We start from the raw sequence: 17,678 nt of genomic DNA on the forward strand, positions 1-17,678 counted from the left end.
CACTCAGGACTGATCTCCTTCAGAATGGACTGGTTGGATCTCCTTGCAGTCCATGGGACTCTATGTAGTGTCATTGAAATAATGCTCTAAGACAACGGTCTGGGAACAGGTGGGGGATAGCTTTCATGAAGATGTAGGTGTAAACTAGTGAGGCAGGAGGTACTGAGAGCCTGGAATATAGTCTTCAGCAGGAGGAAGCACAGCCAGTAAGAGCTTTGGCTTCACGTGAATGTCAACTTGATTCCCAACTCAGTCTTGACCCTGAGCATGGTCCTAGAGCCACAGTTTTCCTCATCTGAAATGGCTGTGCCTAAGATTCTCAGGTATTCTGTGGAGGATTCAGGATGATAATAGCTGAGGAACATTCAGCAGAGTCCCTGGAATCTGATAAGCATGTCATCAGTGGTAGATGTCGATGGTAGCCGTTATTAGTTATCAAGGCATAGGAGTGGAATACAGAAGTTGGTGGATGTGAGAGATTTTATTAAAGTGTAAGAAAAGGATGGAGTGCCAGGCTAGAGTTTAAGAGCGAGGACAGGCTGAGGGCTAAGTCTCTGCTAATGCAGAGGTTTCTAGCCTAATATTAACAGAAAGAGGAAAATTAGGAAGAAACTGACAGAGTCAGTTTTGGCCTTGTTCTCTTTCTTGAGGCAGATGGAGATGAGAGAGCTGGTGGTTCCAAAAACTCAAGGCACTAGTGCTGGGGTCACTGAGGAAGATAAAGGAAGGGAGTCCTGGGGCAGGTTGATGACAGCATATTACCTTAGTTGAGTTCGATCAAGTGTTTCCTCAAAAGTCAGTCTGCAGTGACATGCCTGCTAATCTGACTCCCCAAGAACTGTTCTTTCGTTTACATGTTTCCAGTGGTTTCATAATAATCAATTCTTGTCATTTTCCTCTTGGAAGAATTGTGGTCAACCAGTCTCTTCTTGAAATTTCTTTCAGCTTTCACAACTGTATATAAAGCTGGTGCATTTGGAGGTTGAAAAAAGCACCCAGTTACTATGCAGGGGAGAATCAGGTGACCCAGAGTTGCTCTCTAGTAAGAGGAAAACATCCTTACAGAGCCTGCTCCTCTAATTACACTTAGTGTGGCATTGTTTCCACCTAAATTATAGCAATTATATACCAAGATCCCCTTTGAAATCATTTAATTAATGAGTAGCTAACCCTCTGTGTGGTTGGAATTCTAATGAAGTCTTTTACTTTTATAAACTACCTCCCTCCCTCAAATTAATCACTTCCCTTCCCACAAGGCCTGCTCAGGTTTGGATAGTGGATTAGACAAGGTGTGTTATTTAGGGTCCTAGCAAATCACAGATGTTTGTGCAAATCCTAGCACAGTGCATGATAACAAGAGGTAGAGACACTGCTGCTATTTTCCCTGAGATTGTTTTTGTTTAAACCCCAAAGGACATACAACTCAACCATGTTCTTCGGCCCAGAAATAAGGCCAGATAAAGCTATCACCCCAGTTTTAGAAGAAGTAGACAATTTTGATAGATTAATTGTACCCATCAATCAACCCTGAACTATTTATTGAGCATCTGTTATATGAAAGAACCAGTGGAGACAAAGATTAATGGCTCTAATTGTTAAATCCTTTGTGTATGGGGTCACCAGGAGATAGTTTGTTCACCTGAAAGTAGACATAAGGATTAAAAGAAAATAAACTCTTGGAAATTGTTTTTAATGAGCCATGTTTCATCTAGACAATTTTTGCATCCCACCCTTTCAGTATATGTGTCACTGAATAAAAATGTTGTGTAAGGAAGCTGAAAGCTTGAGAGATGAAGTGATTTGCTCAAAGTCACCTCGCTAATTTAGTAGTAGACAAGGACGAGGAAAAGACAAGTCTTCTATTTCCTTACCTGGTATTGCCATGCCCAGACTACCTGTATGTTAAAAGTTAAACAACCACACAAGAGCGTAGGAGGACACTTTGTGACCAGAGTCACAGCAGCACAGACATAGCAACAGAGGAGGTTAAAAAAGGATAGAGATGCTCTCAGGTTTGTAAAGCCCAAGAAGACGATGAATCTTGAGTGGAGCCAAAAACTCTCATTAAAAAAAAAAAAATACAGGTGACAAAGTAAAAAAGAAAAAGAAAAACAGAAGTAATAAATTTTAATTGATTTTTCCTGAAAATCCATATTGTGAGAAATGGCTCCGAGAATTCATTTATTTTGTTCTATGGTTGGGAGCAACTTCTTCAGAGGAACTAAAGAGTAGCCTACCCTTTCCAGACAGTCATCTGTATTTTTGTATGAGTTATCTACTTTCTCCAAGGCTGTATAGAAGATGTCTTACACACACACACACACACACACACACATGCACACGCACACACACAAGACAAAGAAAGCCCCTGCATTAGAGGTTATTGTTTACCTTGGAAAGGGATTTTGAGCCAACCTTATTGAAACCTCTTGATGAGCAGGGCCTTGAGTATGACTCTGTGGGGGTCCCAACAATGAGAATGATGGAGATAGGAATGAACACTTATTATCAACTGGGATTTTCAAGATATTTCCATACATTATCTCAGGGTTTTGATTATGTTGATAAAAATATGCTTTGAGTTAAGGGGGACTAGGAATATATTTCTGAAAAAAAGAGGTCAGAATAGTTTATCTTGATAATGGCAAGAAAGTATGGCTGTGGATGACCGTGGTTTGACTGTGCTAGGAATTGGCTTTTTTTTTTTTTTAGTCAGACTTGAAAATGAAGCCACACTCTAGAATTGCCTTGATCCACTAGTACCCAGGAGTCAGCCATTCTTTGTCGAGCAACTACAATTGAAAGGCTTTATGTGGTCCAAAGAAGTACAAGAACCTTCCCAGCTTTATGGAGCTTTATAACTCATTGACACAAATTTGACCAAAAATATAAGAAAATTAAATACAGTTAAACTTTTTGTTTCCCAAAAATTTACCACAAGTGGGATGAGTATGCTATTCCTAGTTTATTGGTCATAAGCTCAGGGGAATGTTTCCCTAAGGAGATGAGGAGTTTTTATCTGAGAAATTTTGTTCTTGTACTATTATTTAAAAGCAGTCTAGACTTTCTTTTTCTCCAATCCAGGACCAAGTAGATCTAATTAGTGTTTATCACCCCAAAGTGAGGGGCTTGTTTTCTAATCCCTTGGACTGCAAGGAGATCCAACCAGTCCATTCTGAAGATCAGCCCTGGGATTTCTTTGGAAGGAATGATGCTAAAACTGAAGCTCCAGTACTTTGGCCACCTCATGCGAAGAGTTGACTCATTGGAAAAGACTCTGATACTGGGAGGGATTGGGGGCAGGAGGAGAAGGGGACAACAGAGGATGAGATGGCTGGATGGCATCACTGACTCGATGGACCTGAGTCTGAGTGAACTCTGGGAGTTGGTGATGGACAGGGAGGCCTGGCATGCTGCGATTCATGGGATCGCAGAGAGTCAGATACAACTGAGTGACTGAACTGAGCTGAACTGACTTCTCTACTAGGTTCTCACGTCTACAGATCCCGTTGTGAATATTAACATATGTTCTAAGGTTAGATATGAAAAGGGTTGAGAAATGCTTGAAATTCAGTAAGTCTTTATTTTATCTCCTACTTAGTTTGCTGTGTTTCTGTCATTTCATCTTCCACGACTCTAATCAGAAGATCAGTGAGTGAATTCAGTATTGAACAGAGTTAGGGAAGCCACATCTCTGCAAAAGAGAGACCCTATATCGGAGTCACTCATGCCCCACAGGAAGGAGTCCACCATGTGCTGATAATGGATAGAGAGATGGGAAGTACATCAGTGTCTGAAAGTTGCCAAGAGATTTTACCCTACTACTCTTAGTTGGGGTCCAGTGAGAAAGTGCACAAAGCTAGTAATGCTAGCATTAAATGTTTAAAAATTTTCATCTGGCACATAGGAGAAGCAGACTAGCCAACTTTCAAATGGAAATATTAGTGTGTCAATTTAAAGGTTGGCAAAAGACCTAGGAAACATGGTGCAAGGAAATCTGTCATATAAATCAAAGAAATGTAGATGAAAGGACGTGACCTGCCGAGATTGCAGAAGAAAGAATCTGAATTAGTCCCAAGTCCCAACTGGGCACCTATTGTGTTCAGTTCTGAAATGAGCACCCTGGGATCAGAAACAGATATCCCAAAGTGTTGGGAAGACCAACACCATGGACCTGCTTAGAGGCTCAGTGTGTCAGTTCAGCTATGTACTTGGATGTTGCCTGCATCCCTCCTCAGCATCAGCCCTGGGAAATGATGAAGTCTGAGGGTGAGACTCGCTGGTTACTAACTCTTGAGCTATTCCTTTGCTGTGTGGGCAACTTTGTCTATTAGAACAATCTCTCCTATTTTGTAAACTTCTGAACTTTTATTTTCTGTTATTTTTTAATACTGAAGACATCTCCCCAGAGCACCTGTTTATTGGTCTTCACTCCCCTGACCCTTCCTAAGTCATATCCAGGTTAACCAGCCATAGTGTTTACACGACTTCTTGGAGTAGCTGAAAATTGGCCTCAAATCATAGCACCTTTTGTATTACTTCTTTTTTTTATTATTTAATTTGTTATTTTGTTATTTCTTCTATTTGTGCTTCCTGTAACAAATTACTACAAACTGGGTGGCATTTAAGAATAAACCTTAGTTTAGATGAAACTGGAAAAGAAATAGAATTCATTCTAGGCTTGTTCCATCTTTTGGTGGCTCCAGGTGTTTCTTGGCTTCTGCCTGTGTAACTCCAGTCTTCACCTCGGCTTCACATCTCTGCAGGTCTCTCTTCTTTGTATCTCTTATAAGCATACTTGTCATTGGACTTAGGGCCAGGATGATTTTATCTTGAGATTCTTAACCCACATCTGCAAAGACTTTTTTCCACATTCACAGGTTACAGGGAATAGAATGTGGTCATATCTCTCTGGGAATCCACTGTTTAATCTAGTACATCATCTTAATCCTCTTTTTTTTTCAATGGTCCTTAAACTTTGGGAACTGTGAACCCTTTTGAAAATCTGATAAAAGACATGTAACTTCTCCATAGACAAATAAGCACATCCCAATAAATGCATATTTGTATTTAAAATTTCAAGAGATTAAAAACTCCACCACCACCACCACCAAAGCCCCCAAGTATTCTGGAGATACTCAGTCTATTCTCTACATTAAAGCTGACACCCAACACTGAGTAAAATTTTCCTTTGTGATTTAGTTAATGTAAAACAGACCAGGATATTGCCTCTTTGTTCTAGGCAATATACAAAATTCTTCATTCATTGATGCATTCTAAGATTATCTTAAGTATTTTTGGTCTCTGAAGTGTTTACTTATGTTAATCACATTGTATATGAAAATTCTTAAGCTACCATCCTCATTGTCATCATCATCATTGTTTATCCTGAGCTGCAACAAGTTGCATTTCTTTTATCCAGTACTTATGTAGTTGCCAGGGAAGGACCTGACAGTTTCTACCCTGTTACATCACATGTTATTAAATTCAGCCTGTCTCTTTAGTCTGTCAACAGCTTTTTGGTTCCTTATTCTGCCATCAAGCATATTGACTGTTTCTTCCAGTTTTGTGTCATCAGAAAATGCAGTTTCCAATGATGACCATTATTTCCATGTCGTAAAGTCATTAATAAAAATGATGAACAAGAAAGAGCAGACAGCTGCAGATAGCAGCTGACTACACACCCCCTCCCTCCTGGCTGATTGTAATGCCTTAATTGGATACTGTTCAGCCACATAATTTTACCAGCATCTGGCTTATATTTTTCACCTTTTCTTCAAGACTGCAGCAGCAGACTCTGTATATCCCTTATTGATATCCAGGTAAGTCATATGCCTCATATTTCCTTCTTCTGTCTGTCTAGTTATCTTACCATAGAAAGAAATGTGATTAATCTGACATAATGTATTTTGTGATCCATACAATAACTGTGAACTATTCAGAATAGGCAGAAGTGTTTATTTTTTGTTTAGCATCACTAATATCCTGTTACTCAGGGTACTCCAATCAGGGAAGACTTTCTAGAGGAGGTGGCATTCCAATGTGGGAGGATTTAGATAGGTTGGATAAAGAGGGAAGAAGACATTCATCAAAGTTTCTTCTACTGTTTGTTTGTTTTTTGATGAGCTCTTACCCTTATTCTCCTCTCTTAAAACACATAGAAACTTTTTATAAGAGATAAGTGTTTTGTTAAAGATTGAAATTTGACTGACTCATGACCTTTCCATGAACTGTATCTGATCTATTAGTAAATGGTAGAAATACCTTAATATAGACTTGGCATGGATATATATTTGCTGCAAATGTAGCAAGAATGTGATAGAACAGAAGGAATGGCAGAGCAGGTACCCCACATAGTACTGGCCACACAATCTGGGATATTCTAACCCCTCAGCTCCTACTAGTCAGGAGTGAGGTAAGGTTCATGCAAAGACCATACGGTTTTACTAAAGGTGAAAACCAGTCTTTCCCTCGAAGTCTGTTTAGTCTTTTTTTTTTTTAGACAAAGATCTAAAAAGCTTTATTTAATGTGTAAATGATTTTTGATGTTGTTGTTAAGTCTTACCCAGTGGTGTCTGATACTTTGTGACCCCATGGACTACAGCACACCAGGCTTCCTGGTCCTTCACAATCTCCGAGAGTTGGCTTAACCTTATGTCCATTGAGTTGATGATGCCATCCAATCATCTCCTCCTCTGTTGCCCCCCTTCTCCTTCTGCCCTCAGTCTTTCCTAGCATCAGAGTCTTTTCCAATGAGTAGGCATTTTGCATCAGGTGGTCAAAGTATTCAGGGTTGATTTCCTTTAGCATCTACTGGTTTGATCTCCTTGCTATCCAAGGGACTCTCTATAAAGAGTCTTTTCCAGACCACAGTTTGAAAGCATCAATTCTTTGGCACTCAGCCTTCTCTATGGTCCAATTCTTACATCCATACATGACTACTGGAAAAACCATAGCTCTGACTATATGGACCTTTGTTGGCAAAGTAATATCTCTGCTTTTTAATACACAGTCTAGGTTTGTCATAGCTTTTAAACATTAAAAGTCATTTCCTACAGTGTATTTTAAGTTATATAATCTACAAAACAACTCTTACTGCATTTCACAGGTTTAACCCACTCTACCCCTCCCAAAGCTTCCTCATCTTTCAGATAGCAGAAGGAAATGTCACTTGAGGAGAGTTAGTATTTTCAGTTCAGTTCAGTTTAGTTCAGTTCAGTTCAGTCACTCAGTCACGTCCAACTCTTCGTGACCCCATGAATCACAGCATGCCAGGCCTCCATGTCCATCACCAACTCCCGGAGTTATTTTAGGTGTCACCATAAGAATATTTGAACTTGGGAAAAGGAGAATTTAGAGCTAGGACTCTGATTAAGTCTTACTGGGATGGAAGGCATCCAGTTCCTTGAAAGACTTCAGTGGGTTTTGGTTCTGGGCATGACTGGTCTCCCCTTTACATCACTGTGATAGATGCCTTGCATTGTAATTATAAGACATACCACCCGAGTGGAGTATGGGTGATCAGTCTTTTTTTCTATTTTTCTAGAAACGATTGATCATTCATATTTATAGGGCTATCAACTGCTGGACTTTGAAAAGGTCAGTATTGATTATCTAAGTCATGCAGACAGTGTGCTTCTTAGATTTACATAAATATGAGTTCCTTTTATGAGATGACTGATTTTTCAGGGAAGAGGGAGAGAAGGTGATATTCATGTGAGTTAAGTGATGAGAATTTCAACTAAAACATGCTTAGATTCAGTCAGAATTTTGGAGTTGGCAGGATCATACTTTAGATTAGCTAATCCAACCCCCACCCCTAAAAGAAAAACATACACATAAAGTTTACTTTACAGATGAGGAAACTGAAGCCCTGCCTTTGGACATCAATGGGTATAATAGTAGTGCTTGCATTAAGAAGAAGGCTGGCTATATGTTAAATTAATACCTGTGTAGAAGATTGTAGACAACTGGGAAAGTTTTTCCTTCTGTATACCTTTTTATACTTCATTTTCTTCCTATAAAGCACATATATTAATTTTGCAAATATATATATTTGAAAGCAATTATATATATATATATATATATATGATTTAAAATCCATAGTGAACACTGTGTCAGTTGGCTGGAGTTGTGTGGGCAGTGGACTTTACCGTCAACGGACTGCCAACAGTTGGCTTGGGAAGAATCATTAAAATCCAGGCTGTAATTCAGTCCTCTCTCTCTCTCTCTAGTCTTTGCATTTTAGTGACTGATTATGGGACTCTGCTTGTCTCTCTCCTTCCTCCCATAAACACTTAGAGTTTTTGGCCACTTCAGCCTCCGCTCGGAATGGCAGTTGGTGAAGGTGGACTACAGATCAATCTTCAGCCGACACTGTGGCAAGGAGGACTATCAGACCTGGCATCTGCTCAATCAGGTACAACACCGGCTGGGGAACCCTGGCTCCTGGAAACAGGGGCCTCTGCAAGCCCTGTTGGGTCCCGTGGGTCTTCCTATTTGGAGGAGAGAAGTAGTGGGCCATCTGGGGAAAATGGTGAACTGTGGGGGTGGGATTGGAATTCATACACCAGGTTGAGCAGGGGCATATGATATTTTGGAACTGCTGTGCACCCTGGAATCCTGATCTACTCACTGAAATCACCGAGCAGCCTGGAAGAGAGGCAACAGTGATGACCTGGGGTTTTAGTGCTACCCACGCAAAATGAAGCAACCAGCACACCCTCTAATGGTTTGATCATCTTACCTTCTAATGGAAACAGTGGGAGCATTTCTCAGGCCATCCTGAAGTCAGGGCCCAGGAGCACTGGGAACAGGACCCCAAAGAAAGCGGAGGGTGAGGGACTCTAGCAAGGCAGATATTTACTGCTATTCAACACAGGCAAAATTCTTTTGTCTTCAGAAGCATTGAGTCCTTATAATTTATACCAATTTCTTCTCTTTTTGTTCTTGACTAGAAATAAGGACTCGGGCATGGTTGTTTATCATAGAGAGGGAACATATTGAGTCCACTTCAGTTTCACTCTGAAGATGATGTGAGAAAGATGCCAACAGTGGGTTACTTTCCACTGGAACTTATGGCAATTCAGGCAATTGCCAAGTGGTCTGTGGGGATGACTGGAATGTTTGCATTCTCTGTGGAGGTGGAGAAGCAGACATCACTGGCCAGGTTGGGTGGAGGGACAGTAAGAGGCCAGTCTCCCACAGTGTTCCTCTTGCCTGGTAGTAAAAGGTCAGTCTTTTAATCTTGATCTTGAATACTCCTGAATGGTTCCTAGGAGGGAGATTTCTACATAAAGTGACCACAAGGGAATGCAAAGACTAATGCTGGCTTATTTCACTGTCTTTTGTGTTTTTCTGCCTCTCTCACTGTGGACTTTCTTCCTAAGGGGGAGCCTTGTGTCATGGGAGAAAGGAAAATATTCAAGAAACGCAAGCCAGGAGCTCAGTGTGCCCTGGGCCGAGATTCCTCAGGGACAGTGGTCTCAGAACCCTGTGTCTGTGCTGACTGGGACTTTGAATGGTGAGTCTCTTTATGTCTCATCACTAGTTCCAGCTGGACACTGACTGGTCTGGGGGATGAGAGTGAAGATGAAGTTGAAGAGGTAGGCATGACTCAGCTGGCCTGCCAGCCTGCATGCCTCAGGTCCTGGCCAGATGGGATGTCTACAGCCCCAGAAGGAGGAGGAGGAAGCTTTTTACAGGGAAGATTGTTGTCCTACCAGAGCGGTGTGTCCAAGAGGACTTCTCGTCTTCAGTTAGCAGCTGTCCTGGAAAGTCCCCAAGAGGAGGGGCTGGGCATGGAGAGCTTAGAAAGCTGCCACCGTGGGCAGTTACCTGCACACACGTGAGCTCGAACTGTGCTCTTTCCAATGAACTCTCTTATCACCATTTATTTTTTCCTCCCTCAAATGACAACCAGAGAGAATGACTTTGGATCTCACCTCTTAGCTAATGACTCACAAATTTCCAAATATTTACCTCCAGCTCCAGCCTGTCTCTCCTCTTAGATGAAGACATTTGTGTCCATTTGTTTACTCAGCATCCATCTTCCCTCGAATTGGTAACAGGGATTTCAAAGTTTATGTTGCCACGCAGAGTTCTTCCTAAATGCCCACTGTTAGAAGCAGTTTTTCAACTTCTCTTGAGCCCCTCCAACCCAAAGCAGGTTTTCCAAATCCAACAAAACACATAGACAGCCATTCAGTCCAAATCCCGAGAGCTTAGTTTTTCCCTTTACCCTCAGGTGCAGGCCATCCAGAAGTCTCTATTTCCAAAACACATTCCAACACAAAGCACCGCTACCCATGTCCATGGCAATCTGGATCACCTCAACAATTGACTAATTCACTCTCTGTGTCCATTCTGGTCACCTTGAAATCCATCCTTGTTGTTCAGTCAGTAAGTCATATCCAACTTTTTGTGAATCCATGGACTGCCACACAGCAGGCTTCCCTGTCTTTCACTATCTCCTGGAGTTTGCTCAAACTCATGTCCATTGAATCGGTCATGCCATCCAACCATCTCATCTTCTGTCACCCCCTTCTCCTGCCCTCAATCTTTCCCAGTATCAGTCTTTTCCAATTAGTTGGCTCTTTGCATCAGGTGGTCAAAGTATTGAAACTTCAGCTTCAGCATCAGTCCTTCCAGTGAATAGTCAGAGTTGATTTCCTTTAGGATTGACTAGGTTGATCTCCTTGCTGTTCAGTGGACTCTCAAGAGTCTTCTCCAGCACCCAAGTCAGACGTTATCATCCCTATGCTTTAAACACTACAGTGGCTTCCCTGCTCCCTTAAAATATCACATAACCTTCTTTCTTTGCTCCACTGTAGATTATTGACCCACTAGCACTGTTCCTTAACTTCTTACTATTCTCTCTTCGTTCACCGTTTTGCAGCCATATCACTATCTCCTGCACCTTGGCTAACCCAGACTCATTCCAAGCAAAGCAAACAGCAAGTACAGATATTTCTTTCAAATCTCAGTATGACTGGCACTGTTGGAGCACTCATACCTCAGCAAAAACTGCAGCTCAGAAATGCCTTCTGAAACCATCTAACCTCCCCCCACCCTAGCACTCTCAAGCATATCACCCTGTTCAATTGTCATCTTAGTATTAATCACAAATAAACAGATTGTGTTTTTTGATGGCTTTATAATTTGCCTGTCTTTCCCAAGTAGAATGTAAGTGCTGTGAGTGCAGGCATTTTTGACTTTCTTTATTTTTGTATGCTCAGTGCCTCCCCTTGCCCCCAGCATAAGGACAAAACAGTTGTACAGTGTTTCTAAATGTTGTTTCTTTTAGGAGAGGCAAAAACCTTCCCAAACGTGGGAATGAGTGATCTCATTAGTAATTGCAGAGCGATTCCATGCTAATCCCAATTGGATGAGTTCTTTCTCTGTGTCATATTCAAAAGCTGAAGTTCAGTTTATATATTTTCATTATATTAATTGTAGGTTAAAAGACAAAGCTAAGGGCTCAGGTAACAGCCTATAAACATGGAAGGGGCAGGACTATGACGGAGTTGCATTAGGGTTTTGTTATTGTTGTTGTTTGGTCCCTAAGTTGTGTCTGACTTTCTGTGAGCCCATTGGCGGTGGCCTACCAGACTCCTCTGTCCATGGGATTTCCCAGGCAAGAGTACTGGAGTGGGTTGTCGTTCCCTTCTTCAGGGGATCTTCCCAACCCAGGGATCAGACCTGTGTCTCTTGCACTGTGGGTGGATTCTTTACCACTAAATGGTGTCTGACAGCTAAATTAAGTCCAAATAGGCACAGAACAGCTGCCCCTGCCCAACAGCCTCATGTCCTTCATTCTCATTTCATCCAGCTTGTTTCTTGATTTTGTTTGGGAATCCATCTTTCATTTCCTGCTTTCTACTAGGACTCTACTGGTAATAGCAAGCAAAGTAGACAATTATGACTGCTCCCAACCTGTTCTTCATCCCTGCCTTGAAAAGCTTGACTTCAGGAAGAATCAACCAAATGGATTGTGCTAAGTTGAATTTAATTTGAATGGCAGGATCCTACCTGTGGTATTTTTGACCCTTTGGAAACAAAGGCTATTTTCATACTTGGGAAGAATAATTTTAATTATTAACCATAATCCAGAAGAATAGTCATAGCAGTATATACAGTGGCCCACTCAGATTTATGGTACATGACATATTGATGTCAACCTGAGTATTCAGAATGTCAACATCAGCCTTCCTTGTGTCCTTCTGCAGACTGACTCCACATCTTTCTGTATGTCATACCACATTTTCCCCTGTGTCTCTCTGAGTTGTTAGACACTCACCCATTTGGGGGAAACCTCACAGTTGAAGGAAGAATTGTAACATAAATATTTTTCCTTCAGCAATTACTTTAATACTTACTAGTCTGAAAAAAAAAATATCCCAGCTCTGATGCTCAATTTCTGACCTTAGGAAACTTTTTAATCTCTACAACTTCACATCTTGGGCTATAAACTGCAAATGAATAACATGTATCTCATTGGGTCCTAGGGAGGAATAAATGAATTCATATTCATCGTTAATGTGAATAAGGAATTTATCCTAATGGTGTACATAGCTTTTGCTGTTGTGGTTATTGTTAATCTTATACCCCAGGGTTAAGTGGTCCCCAAGGTATTTTTAGCAAGTAAACTAGAGCTTATATATCCATATAAGCACTATGTTTGGAGTTGTACCTTTGGGGGTTATCCATTTATTTCAGTGGTGATGGCTTTGCTTAAACTATTTCTAAATGGTTCTTTGGAAACTGCTGTCAAAATGCATCTATAAGTGAAGTGGAGGAAGCGAGCCCTTGCTCTATGGTGCTCAGCTTGCCAATGCAAGTACCACTTGGACCTAACACCCTATAACGTCAGTGTCATTACTGTGATATTTTAATAAGAAGAAAATTAGCATCTGGAATATAAATTACTTGACTGAGATCACATAACCTGGGAGAGAAAGAGATGAGGAGCAAAAGCAAATCTAGCCAAATTCCATATTCTCTTCTCTATATTATGCCATTTCCCAAGAAATCAAACAAGTCTTTGTTATTTTAGATTTACTTTATTTTTCAAAAGAAAAAGTCTCCAAATTTGATAATTCTAAAATTAAAACTCATCCTCAAATGATCTAGGTTATCTGCTGATGTTGAGGTTTAATGTAGAATGTGCCATTAACTCTAAACCAATGCCAAATCAAATAGTTTAGGCCACTGGTGCTAGAATTGTAAAGTCCACAGAGTTGCAAAAGAGTCAGACTTGACTTAGCAACTAAACAACAATAATTAGAATTATAATAAGTATATGGCATTCAAGAAGACTTTATAGAATTCCAAGAGGAGATATATAAGATATGATACATTTGCCTTTCTATAACCAATCATGCCTCATTAAAAAAATTTTTTTTATTGAAGGATAATTGCTTTACAGAATTTTGTTGTTTTCTGTCAAACCTCAACATGAATTAGCCATAGGTATACATATATCCCCTCCCTTTGAAATTCCCTCCCACCCCACCCTCTAGGTTGATAGAGAGTCCCTGTTTGAGTTTCCTGAGCCATAGAGCAAATTCCCATTTGCTATCTATTTTATATATGGTAATGTAAGTTTACACGTTACTCTTTCCATACTTCTCACCCTCTCCTCTCCTCTCCCTGCGTCCATAAGTCTATTCTCTATGTTTGTTTCTTCATTGCTGCCCTGTAAATAAGTTCTTCAGTACCATTCTTCTAGATTTCATATATTACAATATTTATCTCTATCTTTTTGACTCACTTCTCTCTGTATAATAGGTTCTAGGTTCATCCATATCATCAGAACTGACTCAAATGCATTTCTTTTTAAGGCTGAATAATATTCCATTGTGTATATGTATCACAACGTTCTTATCCATTCATCTGTAGATGGACATCTAGGTTGCTTCCCTGTTCTAGCTATTATAAATAGTGCTGCAGTGAACAGTGGGATCATGCCTCATATCATATAAGAAACGAATCACCAGTCTAGATTCGATGCAGGGTGCAGGATGCTTGGGGCTGGTGCACTGGGATGACCCGGAGGGATGGTGTCGGGGGAGAGGTGGGAGGGGGGTTTGGGATTGGGAACACGTGTACACCCATGGTGGATTCATGTTGATGTGTGGCAAAACCAATATAATATTGTAAAGTTAAAATAATAATAATTTAAAAAATGTTTTAAGAGAAAAGACAAAAGAAAATAGAAGAACTTGAGTCTGAGATAAACACACAAGACTTGAGGCTGGCTTAGTTGTCATAATCTGAGAGAAAAAGCAAAAAAAAAAAGAAAAATCCTGTGACCTAATAAGGTATTTAGGCACTACTTTTGAATATGGCAAAGAGAGTTTGATTTCTGAAATTTCTGGGATTTTTTGCTGTTATGATGATGTCTTGGACAAGGGGCTGAGTATTTATTTTTTGTTTTTAAGTCAACTTCAGTAAGCATAAGTATTAGTCATAAATACGGTCTTTCCATCAAAAATAGTTTGTCTGTCATTAATGATTGTGCTGGAAAATCCATGTACGGCAATAGTTTCATAGTTCTGCTTCCTTCTCAAGGCTCCTTCCTACCAGGAATTAGCTAAGAAATATGAAAAGCCCAACTTGGTTAGTATAAGCGGTTAGGCACATTCTACCTAGCTGTTTCCCTAAATCAGATCAGGTAACGTTCATTGGACTGGTCCAGGCAACTTTTAAATCTGAGAGACAGCAGGGAGTGGAGACTTGGGAGGATATATTAAATGCCTTGATTCTGGTGAAAAAGTTAAGGAGTGCAGCCTGGATTCACAAAGCAAAGCTATTTTCCACTTGTATCCCTTCTCTACTTGAAGAAGAAAGGCTTTATAGATTCTCCGATGCAGTTATTTGTAGGGAACCATTACCTGGGTTCGATCCCTGGGTTGGGAAGATCCCCTGGAGAAGGAAATGACTACCCATTCCGGTATTCTTGCCTGGGAAATTCCATGGACAGGGGAGCCTGGAAGGCTACAGTCCCTGGGATGGCAAAGAGTCAGACATGACAGAGTGACTAATGCTTTCACTTTTCATTGACTTTTGCTACTCTCACTCTTCTATGCAGAGTGGGTGTCAGTAATAAGTATGCAGTTTACATAAATATGGATGTTTCTACTTAATAGCCTCATAAATCCCCCAGCCTCAGGTTTACTGTAGAGAACCACTCTGAAGCATCCTCCATCGTGGTACTGGTGAGGGGCCAGGGGCAAATCCTCCTTGAGAAGTAAGCAGACTAGTGGATAGTCAGAAAAGGGAGAGTAAGAGGTCTCCTCTCAAGTCTTATGGAGTCTCCTAGGAAGTAGTTGACCCCCGGGAGGTCCAAGTGCATTTGTTCAGTGAGAAACCAGTGTGCACTAGAGATTATGCCTAGTTATTCTCTTTTATTACTCACTCATCCAACCACTCTCTCAGCAGTAGTTTTGCTGAGCATATACTATGTGCCAAGATTTTTAGATGGATAATCTCACTTAATCTCTCAATCAGAAGGCGAGTCTGTTATTTTAGGCATTTTATAGGTGAAGAGACAGGGATACAAAGAATGTTAATATATTTACTCAAAATTATAATAGTCTGACTCCAGAGTCCTAAGTCTCAGTATGTCTTAGTGTTTATCCTCCAAGTCCAGTATGGCTCCAGATCCAGAGTGTGTTTATCAAGTGGTAATGTAGACGAGTGAGGGGAAGAGACTTGGATATGCCATTGTACATAAATTCAGGCATGTCTGAAATCTACTCAACCTTATTATTCTGTGTATAGAGTCCAATCAATTGTATTTTTTCTATAGACAGCACATTGTAGAAAAATCGAAGATGTATAAACTAGAGTTATTGGATGCAAAGAAAGCATGACAGCAAATAATAAAGAGTATAATTGGGTGTTGAATTTCATGATCCAGACCTATGCTGTACAGTATAGTATCCACTAGCTACATGTAGTTATTTGCATTAAAATTAAAAACAGCAAAGTATTCATTTCTTCAGTTAGTCATGTATTGGGTGCTTAATGGTCACATGTGGCTAGTGGTTACCATATTGGATAGCATAGACAGAAACTTCTTTAGGACAACATTTTTCCTACCTGAAAGTATTGGGAGTATTCAGAACAAAGAGCCCACCAAGAACTGGAGTAATGATGGAAGGCTTCCTGTAGGCGGTGGTGATGGAGCTATGTAGACTTGCTGCTAAGAAAGTATGAGGAAAATATCTAAGTAAAAAAGTATGAGCAGCATATCTAAGAAAGCAGTTATATGAAGGCTGTTGATGCATAGAGGGGTAAGGGCAGATAGGTAGCTTGGTGTTAGATTAGGAGAAATACTTGAGCCATGATTGTTTGGTTTTTCGAATCATTTATGAAATGGTTGGGATATAATTATCTTTCTATTTCTATGGCTGAATTTAGGCTTATGCATTACAAAATGATGATTTGTTTATTATTAGTCCATTGTTTTTGTTGTGATTGCTTCTCTTTGCTGAGTGTTCATGCTGTGTCTGCTAAAAACCTCTATCTGATCCCAAGTCAACCACATTCTATTGTCTCCTAAAATGAGACACAGACATCTGTGAAATACTCATCCTAGAGCCTTAAATCCCAAATGGGAGACTGGAAGAACTGGGGATCAGTGAGTCTTGATGGGACTGTGCATCGTCTGAGAATAGGATATTCCCTACCACTGGGCCAACAGAGACCATGACTTCTTGGCCAGCTCCAAGGGGCTCAGAATGACATCAGGCCTCAAAGTCTGCTTAAAACTCAGCATTCAAAAAACTAAGATCATGGCATCTAGTCCCATCACTTGATGGCAAACAAATGGGGGAACAATTGTAACAGTGACAGACTTTTATTTTCTTGGGCTCCAAAATCACTGCAGATAGTGATTACAGCCATGGAATTAAAAGACACTTGTTTCTTGGGAGAAAAGCTATGACCAACCTAGATAGTATATTAAAAAGCAGAGACATTACTGACAAAGGTCCATCTAGTCAAAGCTATAGTTTTTCCAGTAGTCATGTATGGATGTGAGAGTTGGACTATAAAGAAAGCTGAGTGCTGAAGAATTGATGCTTTTGAACTGTGGTGTTGGAGAAGATTCTTGAGAGTCCCTTGGACAGCAAGGATATCCAACCAGTCCATCCTAAAGGAAATCAGTCCTGAATATTCATTGGAAGGATTGATGCTGAAGCTGAAATTCCAATATTTGGCCACCTGATGTGAAGAACTGATTCATTGGAAAATACCCTGATGCTGGGAAAGATTGAAGGCAGGAGGAGAAGAGGGTGACAGAGGATGAGATGGTTGGATGGCATCACTGACTTGGACATGAATCTGAGCAAGCTCTGGGAGTTGATGATGGACAGGGAAGCCTCGCATGCTGCGGACCAGGGGGGTTGCAAAGAGTCGGACATGACTGAGAGACTGAACCAAACTGATAATTAAATGCCTAGTTCATGGGCTTATACTAATGCCAAGCCAGGGGTCAGGAGTCTCAGTTATCACCTTTGATTGACATCCCAACAGCTGTGTACAATCTTTAGTGAGTCATATTTTTTTCTTTTTCTTCTCCTTTCCATTCTGTGAACTGAGGGGATTGGGTCCAAGTAATACTAGTGTCCCTTCCTTTTCTGACATGCAGAAACTTTCTGGTTTCTGAGCCT

The 17,678-nt window shown here is 40.5% G+C and overlaps 1 protein-coding gene across 1 annotated transcript in view; it reads left to right on the forward strand.

The window, feature by feature from the left end:
* The window catches only part of SORCS3 (sortilin related VPS10 domain containing receptor 3), a 632,959-nt gene that overhangs the window by 563,191 nt on the left and 52,090 nt on the right, over positions 1-17,678 (forward strand). Inside the window, exons 15-16 of the mRNA XM_040254391.1 lie at positions 8,302-8,419; positions 9,390-9,523. Coding sequence (XP_040110325.1) covers positions 8,302-8,419; positions 9,390-9,523 — 252 coding nt within the window. The remainder of the gene's footprint in view (positions 1-8,301; positions 8,420-9,389; positions 9,524-17,678) is intronic.

The sequence above is a fragment of the Oryx dammah genome, unplaced genomic scaffold (assembly GCF_014754425.2).
Source record: "Oryx dammah isolate SB20612 unplaced genomic scaffold, SCBI_Odam_1.1 HiC_scaffold_14, whole genome shotgun sequence".
In the NCBI taxonomy this organism is placed as follows: Eukaryota; Metazoa; Chordata; class Mammalia; order Artiodactyla; family Bovidae; genus Oryx; species Oryx dammah.